This window comes from Poeciliopsis prolifica, unplaced genomic scaffold (assembly GCF_027474105.1).
Source record: "Poeciliopsis prolifica strain line A6 unplaced genomic scaffold, Auburn_PproV2 SCAFFOLD120, whole genome shotgun sequence".
Lineage (NCBI taxonomy): Eukaryota > Metazoa > Chordata > Actinopteri > Cyprinodontiformes > Poeciliidae > Poeciliopsis > Poeciliopsis prolifica.
In genome coordinates this window covers 353,943-372,031 of record NW_026562495.1, presented here as the reverse complement: position 1 = coordinate 372,031, position 18,089 = coordinate 353,943, and the positions used below count along the sequence as shown (strand labels likewise).

The following is an 18,089-nucleotide window of genomic DNA, read 5'->3' as shown; positions in this document are numbered from 1 at the left end:
TGTTGGCAGAAACACTCCCATGGAGTCCAAGAAATTAAATGAGATCCCTTGTTAAATCTGATGATTTGTGTTTTAAGAAACAGCCAGGATGTTTTGTTAAAGCAAGAAAAAAAACATGCAAGACGAACACCCCGGATGTGTGGTTTTTTTAATGGTTATTCTGAATGAACCTTTGCATAATGGACTTCTTTAATTTACATTCACCTTGCACAGGTGAAAGATCTTCAGTACGTTAAACATCAAAATAGTAGGGGTTTGTGGAAACTGTACTCTAGTTTCCACAAAATTACTTCACTCGTCTTTTGAGACAAGAATCATTTCCAATTTTCATCACATCAGTCTCTTCGCATGGAGACAGATGTGAAAAGCAAAGTGCCTTTCAGTCAGCAGACTGGGAGTTGAAGCTGCAGAGTTGGAAGGCCAGAGAAAGTTGATCACTCTGCCTCTGATATCTCAGAAAAAGGTCTTTTAACTACATGAAATGCATAAAATGAGCAGATTTGAAACTAACCTTTCAAAACCTTGCTAAAACCCAATACCAGTTACCATCCTGCATGCAACAGGTATAATTTAAGTTAAAAACTCTTCTGTTGAATAATCGGTGAGTTGTACAAATAACTTTACTTTTGCAGGGTTTGTTTTTATACATTCCAATTAATTTAATATAGAAGATGAATATTTTTCAGTCTTAGATCTGAATTTATCATAAGCAACATTAAATCCTGGTGGTTGTCTTCTCGTGTTAATGTAATACATGAAATATATGAAGGACTCACTGAAGTTGTTGATTGGTCACCACATGAGTTTGCTATAACTCTGCATGTCTATGCTTGACTTTCTGTTGCAGCTTTTGGTTTTGGTGTTTCACCCAAGCATTGTCAGAGAGCCTCATCTGGCCTCCTGTTTGGAAATATTTTGTCGGCACTCCTGGCAATCTGTCTGAGACACACAACAGGACATTTTATATTGTAATTCTATATTCTTCCACAGGATGGAGCAGTTTCCCATATTGGGTGAAAAATTCATGAAAAGCTGATTATTATAAAAGGTATGAAGATCATTAATACCAAGAGATATAGGAGAAAAAGCTGAATAGTATAAAAGTTGAATAAATAAAACATCACAAAGTATGCAGGAGAAGAAGCGAGACGAAATTTACGCAGCAACCAGAAAAGTGGAATCCCAACAGCATTCACACTAATTACACCAAAAACAAAGGTTTTATGTATTATGTGAACATATGGAAGCATTGGTGTCCATTTGCAGTTTTTGATAAGGGTATTAATTCAGTTCAATATAAGTTATTTGTCCCCAAAAAGCAATGTAAAGGCACAAATTAAACAGCACAAACATAAACACAGAAATTAAAATGTAAAAATCAACTAATAAAGAACAAACAGACAATTAAACTATGTTGCTATGTTGTTGTACGATGTTTTAAGATCTTATTCAATGTGCCATTTTTTTTTTTTACTTTCAGCCTCTGCCCCTGCAAAAGTCTCTGCGCGGCCCTGCAATTTGCCAATATAATCACATCAGTAACCTTAGTGGTGAAAGAGAGCCAGAAGATACACTTAGAGTCAAACTTTAAGTAACGGGACACCCATTAATCCACATGACGACACGATGATTCAATTGGATCCGGATCGAAAAGGCTCCACAACAAATGAATGTGGAATATTTGAGTTTCTGTTTTCTAGAGTTCTGGTGACCTCTAGTGGCTGTTGTATGATGTGACGGCCAGATGAGAGCAGCTCCCTGAGAAGGCCATGTACGCCTCTTTAGTTTATTGTGCACCCATGTATGCATGGCATTTTAGAGCAAAACTTGGGTGGAATAACTTTCCAGTAATTTTAACCAAAAAATACAACAAAATCTAATAAATAAATAAATAAATAAATAAATAAATACACATGAAGGTATTAAAAACGAAATGAAGGTTATTTTGGCCAAAACTTGCCATCGATTTGAATAAAACGTAAAATAAGATAATGGTCAAAGTCATTTTTTTGTTTTTACTTCGGCCGTTATTTTAATAAAGTGAGATTATGCTTTTATTTTGAAAGTACCGTAATGCTTACTTCATGTACGCACGCGGAACTAGCCTGTCTGTTTTACTCGTCGAGTTGAATAACTTACAAACAACACATTTCGACCTTTCACCCGTGGGTTGACTTGGGTCACCAAACATAATTTAAACCCGACTTGAACTCCAATGTTTCTGGTCCCCGCCCATGTTCATGTTCGCGCCTTGTTGCCTCCCCACAAAGACGCCCAAAGAAGCCTTTCTGAGGGGAGGGGAGAGAAAAGAGGAGGAGAGACTGTGGCAACAGCAGCAGCAACGACGAACAGATTGGGAAAAGGACTGAAAGTACTACTTTGGAACCGACAACCTGCGTCTCCTTTCGTTCTTTGGGATTTAAATTCACGCGTAAGTTGCTTTGCATCTTTTTTGAAAGCTAAGTCGGTACTTAAATCGTTTATTGGAGGCTTTCATGTGTTTTCAGCTGCTCAGTTTGACTAGGAGAAAAGGGCCACAGCAGGACTGCGTGTTCTAGATAACCAGGCAGATGTGTCTGGTTAAACACGACACACCCACTTTCGCTTTGCAAGCTTTTCTTTTCCAGCCCGCAGCGTGGAAAAATGAAAGGATTGTTCCCTAAACATTGGAGTTTCGTTTCATCATGAGTTCCCCAGCTGTTTGCTTGCTGGATTTAGGTCCAGTCAGGTTGTGGTTGTTAACTTGTACTTTCCTGTTCTGTACTCCTCTCCTCGCCTCCCCACCATAACTCCCCTTGCCCTTCCTCTCCTTTTCCTTCATCCCTGTTTTCCAAGGAAACCCTGGGAGGGATTTGGGAAGTGTGACCTCATTTCTTTCTCCAGTTCTCCGCCAATCACAATGTCTGCTCCAGGTAAGTTATAATGAAGTATAACTTCATTATAGTGGTGATTACAGTTTTCCACTTTGCAATCATAAAAACTGACACTGACCTCTTGAGCACTGTCTTCCTCTTTGTTTCTTCTATAATCACATCTTTTAGCTATTGTGACATTGTTTGATTTGCCTTTTTAAAGTTTCCACCACTCTTGCCCAACCCAGATTTTCCATAGAAAGCGATGAATCATGAACCGGTCCGCCTCTCTCCATTCTTCTCATGGCCTCTGTTCCTGAAAGATGGTGAAATCTGAAACTTGTTTTTAAGATGCTAGCGTGACTACATCTCTGGTGTTGGTCCTGAGGGCTTCACCCTCGTTGTTTAAAAGGTTTTGGAGGCGTTACGTGTGGCTGCCTGTAGTTCCTTTTGTCTGCTAGTACGGTCCTCCTCACTTTCAAGCAGATGCAAATCTTGTGTTTCCTGGAAAGAGGGTGAAGGAATGTGAAAAAGAGGTGGAACGGATTTCTTACTTCCCCTCTTATGCGAGAGCTAAAACAAATTGGAGGCTCGTGACCTTCAACTGGCTGGATTAAGCTCGCCATTGGAGCCGAATACCAAGATTACAGAAAACCAGTTTGGTTAGATGAGAGTCGCATCAGTGTCAACACAACTGAATGTCAAAGCAGAGAAAATGCAATAATCATGCTCCATTGGTTGGATAGTAAAGGTCACGGTCAGGAAGAAAAGATGGCGATCCTGAAAATGGTCTTTGGGTCATTTCACAATTTTTTCAAATTCATAACCCAATTTTATAGCTTACATTTCCTTTCTATTGCTTCTTAACTCTTATTTTATAGCTCTAATCAAACCTCTTCTTGCCTGTGTGTTGAAAACTATGGAACTCATTTTATTTTTGTTATAGTTAAATGTTTTAATTAATTTTGATGTAACACAATTTTTAGAGAAAATGTTACATTAGTAGTATATCTTTATCTGAATTGTTGCTTAACACTATTTCCCATTGATTGCGCTTCTTTTGCCATTTCATTTCTCAACAACAGATTAGGAAAGCTGATCAAACCATAATGTATGCATGATTACAACATTTCCTGACTGCAGATTATGCTGTAAAAATCATCCATCCATTGTGTACGTGCCTTTGACTGATTGGCAACTGCAAAAATGATGAATAAATGAAATAATGACTTAATTTAAGGGAAGGGCTATCCCAATCTACCTAGGGAAAAAATAATTTGTCTTGAAACCCGATACCTGGTTGTTCCTCCACTGGCAGGAATAATTGGGATCAAGTGTTTGTTATAACTGGCAACAAGTGTGGTGAAAAAATGGGCCCTTTTGTGTTTTGAAGATGTTTTTTTGATTTGGCCACAGTGAAGGGTTTTGGGGTGTGAGCAGCTCGTGGCACAGCAGACAGACTCTTTGAATTCTTAAATTTACCTCATGAAACCGTGAGGCACACATTCTGCGATGGAGGTCTCCCCCTTACCTTTCTTTTCAAAACCATAATGCTGGATGAACTCTGTTTAGTATGCTTGGGTCTTGTTTGCACTTTTAAATCCTGTGGCTGGATGATTGCACAAATCAAGTCAATGCTACATTACTTCATCCTCACTTCCTGTGACTACCTCAGCTGGAGAGTCAGACATGTTACTGAGGTAGACTGACCTTAACTCTACTAATACGATTGGTCGATCAAAAAAGACACCTCAATGGCCCTGAAGGACTTTGTGAAAGGGTCTTGTTTGATGCCATGTAACCTGATACTTGAGCTGCTATTCAGACACCAAACAAAAACACTGCTAACTGTCCTTTCTGTGTCTTGTAGATGTCTATGTCTGTATTTAAGAAATCTGGAAGATGTTTGGATATTTTAGGACAAATTTTAGTGCAAGGTGGGCACTGGGTCATGAACCTGATGGTTTCCAGAGCCTGTGACCTCAAGACGAGTCCCAACAACCACCTTTCCACCGCCATGAATGGCAACTTCAATGAGAAGTTTGCTGCCGATATGCAATACTTGAGTTTTCTTAACATACCATTGCACATTATGGTGAGAGAACAAGATTTACTAAGACTTGTTCAACCTTTTCATAATTACAATGTTTGGCGATGACCTTCTAAACCTTCCTGGAATGACGAGCATCAACAGTTGTTTCCCAAGGATCCTCGGCGAGCTCTTTCATCTCTGGCACACAACTCCACTAAACTACCAAAACTGCTTTTAGAAAATTCATTAAACTGATGGTACTCATCTTATCAAGTGCATTTGATTAGTAGCACCATGCCGACCCTTTGCCATTTCATTCCAATGGGACCAGCAGTGGGGCAGCTAACTTTTGAAAAGTGTGGAGGATGTGAGTTAAGTAGGAAAGGACTGGGGCAAACGATCACCCTTTGTCAGTATTTTGCCACTGCTCACACAGGGCATGTGAGATAATTAGTACACACATTTTCTAAGAAAAATGTGAAAACTTTTTGGTGCAGGTATTGAGGAAGCTGTTTAAAAGGAAACTGTATTTTTCATGACATGTCGGGACCTGGATTCATTCAGGCTGAGAGAAACGGTGGACTCAGTCTATGCCAGGTTCAGTATCTGTGGATTTGCCTATTCACAATTTTATTTCACAGATCATATCTAAAATATTCAAATGAAAATGTAGCTTGCCGAGCTGAAATGCCAAGGCGCAATGCTGCTTGGCACACTGCTAGCTGTACTAGTCCAGCCAATCCAGGAGCATTGTCATAGTTTCCTTGGCTCTGATTGGCTGAAACTCCCAAGAGTAGAAATATTGTAGATGTCAGCTTCTGGCATGGAGGTGCCAAGATGATTTCCACTGTGTGTATTAAGGCATATTAAGGTACATTTGGTGCTTCAGCTATAAAAAAAAAAATAGTGATTTTCAAGCGTTCTGAGACGCATTCCAAGAATTCCTGGATTCAAGCTTTTTCTGGGTGGTGGTGATCCATCAGCCCTACAAATACTGGAGGTCCACTGATTTGTTGTTATGATACTAGCTGTGCTACTCACTGAGGCGCTGGAGACATTTTAAAATGGGAACTTCAAATCAAACCGTTTTCTCACACACTGCGGCGTTTCCTCTTCTGCGAAATACATAGTAATCACTTATGGCAGGAAGGTCAGAAAAAAAATATTTTGAAAACTGTTTTCATATCTTCCAATACTCTAGTACTTAAGAAGAAATCAAAATGTATTTTTAAGTACTGGCCTTGACCAGTTTGGCAGGTTAAGACCAATTTGACCTTGACCTGCCAAATCGGTCTTGGCAAGTTAAATTTTTATCAAAGATGACAATTACGTACAAAGTTGATAACAAGCTAAAAAAGTTAATCAGTAAACACGTTGACCAAGATTTAAAGGGCATTCAATCAGCTCGTTCTCTCATTTAATAGAACACCATTAGCTTAGATATTAGACCAAAGTGAATTAGGTGAACAACAAGGCCAATGAGATTATGGCTCCAAACCAACTTTCATTTTATGAATTATACAAGCAGTCCACACTTAAGACATGTCTTTTCTCATCATCTCCATTTATTGTTTCAGTTTCTTCTGTTTGGCAAAACTTTCAAAGTTCAGATTTTGCAGAAAAAAGTTATGTTATTAAGACATTCACCTGTAACTTTTACAATGCTTAAACAGTATTGTCTTTGTCTCATTGAGAAAAATGGCTTTAGCAGTTTTTATGGACATACAAATTAATCTGTGTGTACATGTAGTTTTATGTTAATTGACTCACTTCACTGTGGACTTTGGCGTTTATGTGTATGATCTCTTCCTGCTAGGTATTGAAGAGAAATTTCCATCTTACGCAAATTTAATGAGCAATAAAAAAAAAAATTATGTTTTATTGTTTCACTGAAACCATAACGCGTTAAACAGACAGGAGCATAAACAGAGCATTTAGTGGTCAAACTGATGCAGATGTCTACAGTTCAAATATAAAAATGTGTTTTAAACTGGATGGCCTTTTCTAACCAGATAGAAATAAATTTGTAAATAAGAACAGTGAGTTCACTGTTTTCTCGTCGCCATGCTGGGGCCATCTTGTAAACTCTTGGTTTTGCTCGTCTCTCAGCAATAAAGTGCAGTCATTTGGCTTGTGGTGAGAAAGGCAGGATCCTTAGACTAATGGTCTTTTTGAACAACATGACACATTCACGTCGCTGCCGACATTAAAACCAACTAATAACCTCTTTATGGGGAGTCAGTTGTGGTAAAAAAAAAAGCTTCAAGCTGGGGAGTTTATGCACAGATGGAGGTCGTTGTTTTTGCACTTTTTATAGAACGGTTACGGGCAAGTCAGAGGTCAGACGATATATTAGCAACTGGTTCCTGTAGTTAAGGTTCTGGTAATGTTTGGTTGGTCGGGGCATAGCCTGCAGGTGTCTGTAAAAAAAAAAGTTCAGTTAGGCTCTTTGAAAAGCAACTGTTACTACCCACAAATCTAGAAAGGTTGATATGCAGGTTTTTTTCATTTAAATGGATGTCCATTCTGCTCAGAAATCATTTAAGACATTTGCCAATCTTCCCAGCAGATCTTCAGATTCACTCCAAAGCTAGTTCCATCTGAGACTGACTGTACAGGGTTTGAAAGCGTCTTCTCTCTAAAATAATATGGCAACATAAAGCTGGTTCACAGAGTTGCATCTGGATGATCGACAAGACCTCTTGAACAATGTAGAGATGTTTGTTCATAACTCAGAGGGCCTTACTTGTAGAAAACCAAAGAAAATACACCAGCTGCTCCTCCTGATCCTACTGGTTAAGCATGATGGCTGTTTTGCACTGGTAGTTATTGTGGTAAATATGACGTGCTCTATGTCACAAATACTGTAAAGGTAAACGTGAACTGTTAACCAGTTGTTTCTTTGTTAAACTGGCTCAGAGTATTACAAAATGGCTGACGGAGAAAGAAAAGAGCGTTTTGCAATAATTCAGTTAAACCCCTTAAGTCGCACGATGACATCAGTTTCCTCATGGACCCATCGACGGACATGCAGGCATTTTGAGGGTGGCAGTAAATGGGTTAAAATCCAGACCTCAACCTGCTGAAAGGCTGCGGCGAGAAACGCTGCTAACCTCAGTGAACTGAGGCCGTGTTGGAAAGAGGAGTAGGCCACAGATCCTCCACAAATATGTGAGAACAAATCATGATATACTTTATGAAACACAGCTCTTCTGTTCTGGCCTTTTTTTCCTGCTTAGTAAACGATGGTGTGGCATCTGTTGTGTCAACTTATAGCGAGTTGAGTCACATTTAGCCCCCATTATAAACCAGGACATTCATATTTCTGCCATTTTGGTAGAGATGTACAACTGAAAGTGGGTGCTCTTTTTCTTTTCTTTCTTTTTTTTTTTTACCATGACACTTCACATGCTTGATTTTTACTTCCTGTCCTCTAAAATGTTTCTGTTTGCTTTGTGGCTCAGTGCATAATAGCATCCAGGGAGAAATAACTCAATCCAGACATGCATGCATAGAAGCTCTTGCACACAACCATGGTTCAGTCACCGTTTGTTCAAAAATGTCTCTTATCGTGACTTTTGGATAAGAAAATGAAGAAGCCCAGATGTGTCATGTCATCTAAACACCAGATAAGAAACCAAAAAGCTGCTTTATTCCTCTGGTGGTTTGCATTATGGTTTTGAAATCTTCTTTTTTCAGTTTTACCCCCATTTGATGTTTGGATGGCAGATTTGTACGTTAGGCGCTTTTGATACTCTTTTGCTTGATTGACTGGGGTAAAGATCCAACTTCCAGCAAAATAGCAACACTAAACGTACAACCAGAGGTAGTTAGAAATCAATTGAATGTAGTCACAGTGCAGAGCTAAATTCAATTTCAATCTGTGGCAGGGCCTGAGCCGTAATGTTTAACAGATGACCTCCATTTTGAGCTTGAGCTTTTTTGTAAAGAGACCTGGACAAAAATAGTCTCTAAAATGGATTGACTCAGGAGGATACTTTCTTCTAAGACTTGCTTTTATTGTTCTCTTTTCATGTCACACTTCTGGACTGTTCTTCATATGCAAAACATGCAAAAATATGCAGCATATCATCTTATCAATGGGAAAACCAAAACATCCAGTTTTGAGCCGGTAAAAGATGAATGTGTGTGATTCACTGTAGGCTACCCAGGCTCTCCAAACCATCCTCCTTACCCACAACCCGGCCAGTCCGCGCCCCCTTATCCGGTCCCAGCTGGAGGATATCTTGGCGACCCCAATCAGGGTCCCCCACCAGGCTTCAACATGGGCTACAACCAGGGCCAGCCTCCTGTTATGTATCAACCGGGCCCTGCTCCAGGTCCAGACTTCGTCGGCCAACCAATGGGAATCTCTCCAGCTCCGACTCCTGTCGGCGTCCCGCCCGGGCTCGAGTACCTCACACAGGTAGGTCTGAAAGGGGGAAACATCTGGTAAACTGATTTCTGTACGATAAACGGTAATATTTGCGATTGTAAACAGACACGCCATTCTGAATCAGTCTGGGCTCCTGTCTGTTAAAATAAAAAAATCACTTCTGTTCTTCCTTCCTTTCTGGTGGTGAGCAACAGCTGTAGATCTCTACCAGTGGAAAACTCAGCATGCCTTATGGCACTTCTTATCCACCTGTTGATTCCTGCAACTTTTTAACACTGCTAAAATGGAAACAACACAAGTAGAACAGTTTTTTTTTTTATTTATTTTCCTTCAACTCAGGTGATGCAGAACTTATGAATAAATTGACTTCAACTTTCAATGTCAAATTGACTTTTTTGTGCTTTATATCATGTCATATTGTTGTTCTGTCATCAGATACAGACCTGGAGTCTTGCTTTGATTCTGCTAAGCTCATCATACAAGCTACTTCTCAGTAGAACGCTTCTAAGAATGGCTGTAAATGGCGTAATGGTGGAGTGTTGTGACAACGTGCTGAAGGGAGTGTTGGAAAGAGTTTGAGTTTCTTAAAGAGACAGAAACAAATTTCAACCCTTCACGTTTCTTCTAAGTAGTATTTGATCAATACAGCATTTTCATCGCAGCTGAAGTTACTTGAATGTGTTGGAAAATGAAAATATGTGCCTGAAAAACGCACAACGCCCACCCATTTAAGACATTCCTGTCCAAGATATGAACTTTATCCTGTTGTCCTTTTGAACTTTGAAACAATGTACTAAGAAAAACATTTAAGTCAGCGGATTTTCTTTTTCCAAAATTGTATAATTCTCCAAGAAGCAGTGTAAGATAATGGTAAAACAATTATCTTACACGTGACTGTCTGCTTGTAAGAACTTAGCTTGTGTTGGGTTTTTTTTAAGTTCTTGAGTTATACTGCTGAAAATATTTTTAAATATACTGATTTGTGTATCTGTTTCTTATCTGTAAATCATTTATATTCTGCTTTAGATCGACCAGATCCTGATCCATCAGAAAGTTGAGCTCCTGGAAGGTACATTTCATTCATGTAGTTTTTTGCACACTGAAATATGTAGAAAGCAAAAGCTCTAATTTGAGATACTTTTTTTTGGCTTTATTAAGCAGCAAACAAAATAAGTTTTAAGTAGTAATATTTCAACAAAATTTCAAAAAGTCAGTAATTTGGTTTGATTTTTGACAGTTAAGCAATTATAGAAAATATAAATTCACTTTAAAATTGTCAGCTTATTCTAGGAATTTTTGAGTAAGACTGTATCGACATCTGATGGTAAAAATCACGTTGAAGTTGTTTAGCTATTCAGACAGTCCAGTCTATTTGAAACCCCTCTGGATACACTGTGTGCCAGTCAGTGGCCAATCTGCTAAAAAGATTCACTGGGTGCTGGATGAAGGCTACATGCAGCTGGATTTGTACGTTAGATGGTTTTTCTCTGTAATTAAGTTCACTTTAGGGGAGCTACATGCCTCATCACTGCTGAAAAACTAAGACATGAAGCTTTGGTTTAGTCCATCTCTATTTTTTTATTAAATGTTGCTCAATAAGAAACTTGGGTGTTTCTAAGTAGCAGGGTCTTGGCGTACAGGTGGAACATAAACAGGCACATCTTAGAAACCAGGATGTTTCTACATGTCACTGCAACAAAACACACACAAAAAAAGTCAATTTAAGTACTTTTATTTGAAGTATTTTAACATCTCTGTTCCCTGCTCTTCCACAGCTTTCATTGGGTTTGAGACAAACAACCAGTACGAGATCAAAAACAGTCTGGGCCAGAAGATCTACAAGGCCAAGGAGAAGAACGACTGCTGCACCAGGAACTGCTGCGGCTCTCTGCGCAGCTTCGACATGAAGATCAAGGACAACATGGACAGGGAGGTCATCCGTCTCATCCGGCCCTTCCGATGCGTCTCCTGCTGGTGTCCCTGCTGTCTGCAGGAGGTCTGTCCTAAATTTATATCTATTGTGTTGCGTTAGAAGTATGTAATAGCCTCCATATCGTAGATATTTTCCCCACCTTGTGCAGGTGGGGAAAATACAGGACTGTACAGAACAATACAGGACAAGTTTTTAACACACCCTGAGTGCTTATGTGAAGGCATGGATTAGTTTAGTGACAGAGAAGAAGGAGTGGCAAGAGTTTTTATCTGCTGAAGTAGCGCAGAACTGCCCTTCCCCCACCTGCTGCTGTTGAAGGTTTTTTCTTATTTACAAAAGATTCAGCATCCAATTTGGCACAGAGTTGGGCTTTACATTTATTCAGAAAACGCCTGACTAATGCTACAAAGTTCAGTGGGTGTTTATTGTAGCATTTTCCTTAAATCTTTGTATCAGAATTAAAATAAGAACAGGATTGGATCACATTATTGAAGCTGCTAGACGAGAAACTAGATATTTATCCACTTCATAAAAAGACACCAAACCTTTTTGATTTTATTATTTGACAAAAAAGGACTAAACTTCTCCTATTCCAGGTTTGTTTGAAGTGCAAAAGCATTACTGTTTTCTAAAGTCCAGGATGATTAGAGATTTATTTATCCTTTTAAAACTTTTTTCTCCAAATGTAGCACTTAACATTTTAAGTTTTTGGTAGAATTGCTTCTTAAGCAACATGATTTGGGTCAAACGTTTTAAGTTTCCTTCCAGAAACTTCTCACAATAAGTTTGCTGTAACTCTGGCCCATTCATCCTGAGAAAACTGCTGTAACTGAGTCGGGTTTGCAGGTTGTGCACCTTTTTGGCTCGGGGCTCGAGCCGCATTACCTTTTTCACGATAACCGGATCACGGCTTTGTTACGGAACAGAACTGGCTTTTTTACAAAATGATGTGATCAACTTTCCCATGCTGCTTATTCCTCCATGCAGCTGTTTGAACAGATGAACCTTCAGGTTGCAAATAAGAGTGATGAATACTTAAAATGCAGCCACAGGTCTGTCTTCGTTTAACGCAGATGTTTCCCCGTCATCATCAGAGCTTCTCAAAGTGTTGCACAGCTTGGTGTATGTGAACTTCTGACTCAAGAAAGGAATCAAAACAAACTTTTTTCTCCCATTATTCAGGTATTTAGCCAATAGAAAAAATGTTGGTACTCTGACTGACCAGAAACAGGAACATTTAGTTTGGTTCAATGTCAGAAAGTAAAAAATTTTGTCTTCATATTTCTGGTGTATGTGAACTTAATCAATCATATAATAACTGGAAAATCTCACACAAGTTCATGTCTAATCCAAAAATTTAATAAATGTCCCTATACTGTTTTTTTAAGTGGGTTTTTATTATTGCCACTAGTTTTATAGTTACACATGTAAACGAGTTGATACATTCAGCACAAGAAGTTAATAAATTCGATAAGGAATGGGATCGTAAAGCTTAGAAAGCAGCCACGTACATCCATAAAACTTTCTAAATTAAATGATTAGGAGCATAAAAGGAGCCATCGCCAGTCATAAAGCGATTTGAGAAGAGAAACAATGAGAAATAAACTTGATAAGCGAACACGAAGAAGTAATAACAACAAGAGGAAAGATGAGTAAAGTTTCAGATATGTTTTGTCTGAAACCTCTGGTCCAGAAATGACTTGGGACAGCAAGTCTGTCAAGTCTGTTTACATCAATAAAACCTTGACGGAATGGTATGTGGTGTTTAATATATAAAATGCTTCACCACAACATCACTTTTCATATCCACTATATGACTTGAAGTTCATCTTTAAATATGACTTTTGGTCATATTTGGTTTCTTGTTAAATGGTGGTGCATTAGATTACTTACTGAACACTTATTTGCGATGTTCTAATTAAATTAATGTAACTCTATTTGCACATCTTAACGTAACCAAAAGTAAATTAGACCTCTGTCTTTCATCTCAACTCCTTTCTGCTCAGGCTGTTCCAGTCAGGGGAGGTTTGTTGGGAGTCTGAATGGACCTTTTGTCCATCATAACCGTCTCCTTGTTAATTCCCGGTCCTCTGCCATCTTTACCCCGTTTAATCCTGTCGTTGGGCACAGGCTAGTTCTCACTAGCCTGTGCCCAAATCGATGCCCTCACACACAACAGCTCTCTGTGCGCTCCCCAACCAGAAACCATGTGAGATTTATTACCTCTGTGTCACATTGGTGGAGTCACAGCTTCAATTATCATTCCTGCTGCACTACGTGAGAAGCCTTTTCACGTCGTGCAGAGGTTTGTATATGTTGTCCGTGGTGCAAAGGTGAATCGCCTCCTAACTCTGGGGGGTGACTGCAGGGTTTCCCCCAGTGTATTATAAGCCTGGCGGGCCACCAGGCTTTACTTGTGCTCCCACCAGGCTAAGCATTGAATTTTATTTCAGTCTTTTTAAAAATCTTTGCATTTGTTAAAATTTTATAGTTAGTGTTAAGGTAATAATCTTCCAATCTTTCATTAACACATAACTATCACGTGATATTTTTAAATTTTCTGACAGCTTTAAACATTTTGTAACCCAAAAAACACAACAGGCCTCTGGATGAATTACTAGCAACCAACCACCGGGCGTTTTCTGAGAGAAAACCTTGTAATGTGTGTGTGTGTGTGTGTCCCGCAGATGGAGGTCCAGGCGCCGCCGGGAACCACCATAGGGTTCGTCAAACAGGACTGGCATCCTTTCCTGCCAAAGTTCTCCATCCAGGGACCAGATGGAGAGACGGTGCTGAGACTGAAGGGGCCCTGCTTCGCCTGCAACTGCTGTGGGGACGTCGTCTTTGAGGTGAACTCTCATCTGTCCTTGGAGGAGTAGTTTGAGTTCTGACTGTTCTATAAGCATCGTTCACAATGACCGTGGACTGTTCAGACTTTACAGACGAGGGTTTTTAGTTTTGTTTGGGTTTATTCTGTAACTGCAGGAAGGGATCTGGATGCCGTTTATCTAATAGTTTGTTTTAGAACATTTAATCTGATTGAAAACACACAGTAGCACACTAAACAGGTAGAATGTATTCACAGTAGTTTCTGTAGATCTTCTGGACAAATCTAAGATCTCAAAAAATGTCTCTTTAGATTGTAAGTGAACTACTTCAATGAATTGGTGTTGAGTTGCTTGGTGTCCCTCAGAGTCACTCTCCCGACTCAGTCATTTTTCCTCTTTAATGTGATAGATTGCTGTAATTATTATACCCAGAAGTAAAACACATTTATTTCTTTCTGAACCTAATAAATAGGTTATTTCTTCCTATCAGATTTTTTTGCATACTTTCACTTGCCTGGTTGTAAGATATAATTAGTAAAAAAAAGACAAAAAAAACAAAACAAAAAATGTATATATATTACAATGATGACCATATCATTAAATATATTTGACATCTGATGTGCTTTGTTTTCAAAGACATAATTGCAGGAAGGTAGCTTTAAGACAATTTTGTGAGCCTGTGTGTTCTGTATTTCGCCATCGCTGTGTAGCTGACGGGTAAAGATGGCGAACAACCCATTGGTCGGATCAGCAAGCAGTGGAGCGGCCTCTTGAAGGAAGTCTTCACTGACACGGACAACTTCGGCATTCAGTTCCCGATGGACCTGGACGTAAAGATGAAGGCCGTCCTCATGGGCGCCTGCTTCCTCATTGTGAGTTCCTGAATCCTAGTGATGGTGTCTGATTTTTATTATCTCGCTTAACGCCGTTTATTTTTCTGTCGTGGCTCATCCGCAGGACTTCATGTTCTTCGAGAAAGTGGGAGAGGCTAACCAACGCAGCTCTGTGTTTTCATAACCGAGTGCCTCAGTCCACCTTTGTTGTCCAGTTCCTGTCTTGGTTTCTTCAGCAGAAGTTCCAGCAGAAGTCCCAGCGTTCATTTATAAATGTTAAATGATTAGATTCAGTATTTTTTGGGCTTCTGGCCAATTTGATCATACTAGGAAGGATGTTGATGGTTCCCACACTCCGCAGAGCTTTTACATGTTCATTTGATTTGTGATAAAATGTTAAAAAAAAAATCACCCGTCTTCTATCATACGTAGCTCAACATATCCAAATACTGTTGAATGTGCTTTCTGCTGCCATCTCTCTCTGTGCTTTTTCTTGTTATTGATATTTGTCAACATATATTTTACAATATGTGATTATCGTTGTCATGCTCCTAGAGCATTCATAGTAGGAAAAGTGTAAGTGCAATATACTTTTGGACGCAGAAGTCGTATTAATCACTTTGTTTTTAAAGTCGTGGCAGCATGCAGCTGAGGCCATTGTCATTTTGGTCAGTTATGATTCAATATTCATAGGACTAACAATTTTTTATTTACCTTTTTTATGTAGGCTTCTAGGACAGATGCTATCGTGTAAATACGTGTTGTAGTCTAATGTAGAATGTTATAGCCAATTCACCTGCTCACTATTACATTATTAGTGTAGCTACTGTTTAACCAAAGCAACAAAAAAAAAAACAGCCAAAACAGGCTTGGTGTCACTTCTTAGTTTTAGCTTTTATTCGAGCTACTATTTCAAACTTTGTGTCATTGAACTTGATAAGGAAGTGGTCTTTGTGCCAGTCTGATTAAAAATAAAAACAGAAAAAGAAACCCCTAGGTGTTGCATGCTGATAGGATTTCCCGAAGCGGTAATTTCCCTCGTTTTCTTCTCTGCTCCAAGTTGAAACCACTTGCGTCTACAGGCTGTGGTGCGACATAAAACCATTAAGACTGAAAAGTGAATGATAACGTGCCCATTTAGTGCTTGCCGTGGAAACGGCTCGAGCAGCTGAACTTTACCCTGCAGGTTTCCCTCAGTTTCCTGTGATTGTACGGCCTAAAAGTGAATTGAACAAGTTGTGCGGCACGAATAGGAAGCTAAAAAAAAAAAAAAAAAGAAGTTGTGGTTTGTCAAAGTTGAAGGAAAAAATACTCTCAAAATGAACCTGTGTGAGCTCTCACCTTATGGTGGTTTACGTTGTTTATAGAAAAAGTCAGGTCGTTTGATGAATGTAAATGATCTGCTTTGCATTCAATACTCCCACTCCTAGTGGTTATGCTCATGAAGATAACACGGGCGTGACCCCTGAACCTTTTTTTTTTTTTTTTTTTTGCCACTGACGCTAACTGTTAACATTCATTTCCTTTTACCTTGTGTCAGTAATCTCATCTCCAAAGAAGCCAAAGTGTGTAGAGTGCAGATATTCAGTTTAATTTGCAGTGCATGCTTTTGTAACATACAAGTGTAACCTTTGAATTTTTTATTACAAACAAAAAACTCAAATTAAACCGATGTTACTTTAAACCTGCGTTTGTGTCACTGTTGGTCTGGTGTTATTGTGCATGAAAACAGAGGGGTGGGATCGAAGGCTTTTGATCTGTGTGTGTAACTTCTGCTTTCACTTCTGTGTCAGGAAACCACAATCGCTTCGTCGAAGGACACGTTGCTAATGTTAGTCTTTATCTACCGTGGAGATGCTGACAGAAAGATGAAATGCATGTCCCACTAAAGGGAGAACAAAAGAAGAAAAAATGGAGGAAAAAAAATGGTGTCACACTAGTTGTCTCAGAGCTCCCTCACGTGGAAGCTTGTGAAAGTGCTGTTTTCTTTCTTTTTTTTAATCAGTAACACCCTCTCTACATGAACATGTCTGGACATGTTCATTTAGAAAAAATACATCACTCAGTGTCCAAATATTAATTAAAGCTGCAAACAATTTTGGAAATAATTTGGGAGTTTTAAATTCACCAAATTAAAATTTTTGGGTGGAAAACAAGTAGTTAGAAATCAGCTGTCACTTTTCAGGCCTAACAATGTTTTTGTTCTTTAGAAATAAACGCTCGCTTGTTATGGGAGTCCAAAAGGTCTTGAGTTGTCAAAATGTCAATTTTGACAACTGGTCAATTTTCATGAACCAGAAAGCACTTGATGGATCTGTGATGCAGTCAGATCAAACATGCCATTCAAGTGAGGTTTGCCGATTTTCATGAACCAGAAATGGCTACAATGAAATATCTACACACCTAAGCTTCCCCATAACAAGACAGCAGTGAATACAGTGTGAAACAACTAAAACTCAAACGTAAAAGACATGCATTGTGGCGTTTATCCCGTCACAATGCACAACGCATTCAGGAAGTAGACAAATAGATAGACGTGTTACACAAAGGCGGGTAGAGTTGCTAAAAAATGCACTCAGGTAAAAGGAGCGCTGGTTCAAAGTAGAAATGCAAAGGAAAGAGCTGCAAAACATCAGAAGTTCAGCTTGAAAACGTATCAAACTCCTGGCAACAATTAGAAGGCAAACACATACCAACTGGCTGGGAGTAACTCGCTTAACAAATATAAATGTGATGCTAAATGCTAACACATGTTAGCATTTAGCTAACAAATATTATTAGTGAAATAAATTAGCATTTATTTAGCTAACAAATAAATTGAGCTAAAAGTCTGATTAGCTAAATAATACATTGAACTAATAAATGTATTATTTATAAATTTATCACATACATTTAAATATTGCTTTTTTTCTGTGCAATAAGAAAGCACCTGATGGATCTGTGATGCAGTCAGATCAAAGACCAGCCTCGTTAAGGTAAAGGATGTTTCTTCATTAAAAATAAAATAAAATCTGGTGGCCTCTGCTAGATAGACGTGTTACACAAAATGTCAATTTTGACACCTGTGGACTAGATGATCCTAAAGGCTGTTTACTGTAAGAAAAATAAAACATAGACCCAAATACCAGACTACAGTTTCTGTCGTGAGGTAATCCATGCATTTTAACTACTGTATTATATGATTATTCAAAAAATAGAAGGTTATTTAAGACAGA

The 18,089-nt window shown here is 38.9% G+C and overlaps 1 protein-coding gene across 1 annotated transcript; it reads left to right on the top strand.

Annotated features, from left to right (window-relative positions):
• Window positions 1-2,173: 2,173 nt before the first annotated feature.
• On the top strand, window positions 2,174-16,562 carry LOC129354877 (phospholipid scramblase 2-like). Its single transcript, XM_055024409.1, has 8 exons — window positions 2,174-2,431; window positions 2,836-2,912; window positions 9,048-9,310; window positions 10,307-10,349; window positions 11,056-11,276; window positions 13,901-14,062; window positions 14,752-14,913; window positions 14,999-16,562. Exons 2-8 carry the CDS (start codon window positions 2,900-2,902, stop codon window positions 15,056-15,058), a joined length of 924 nt encoding a protein of 307 aa, XP_054880384.1. The 5' UTR covers window positions 2,174-2,431; window positions 2,836-2,899; the 3' UTR covers window positions 15,059-16,562.
• The last annotated feature ends 1,527 nt before the right edge of the window (window positions 16,563-18,089 follow it).

Bases quoted from the DNA above. Each gene is read 5' to 3' on its own strand.
- LOC129354877 (XM_055024409.1), top strand. The intron at 14,063-14,751 runs GTGAACTCTCAT...ATCGCTGTGTAG, and splicing joins GTGGGGACGTCGTCTTTGAG to CTGACGGGTAAAGATGGCGA. The intron at 14,914-14,998 runs GTGAGTTCCTGA...GCTCATCCGCAG, and splicing joins TGGGCGCCTGCTTCCTCATT to GACTTCATGTTCTTCGAGAA.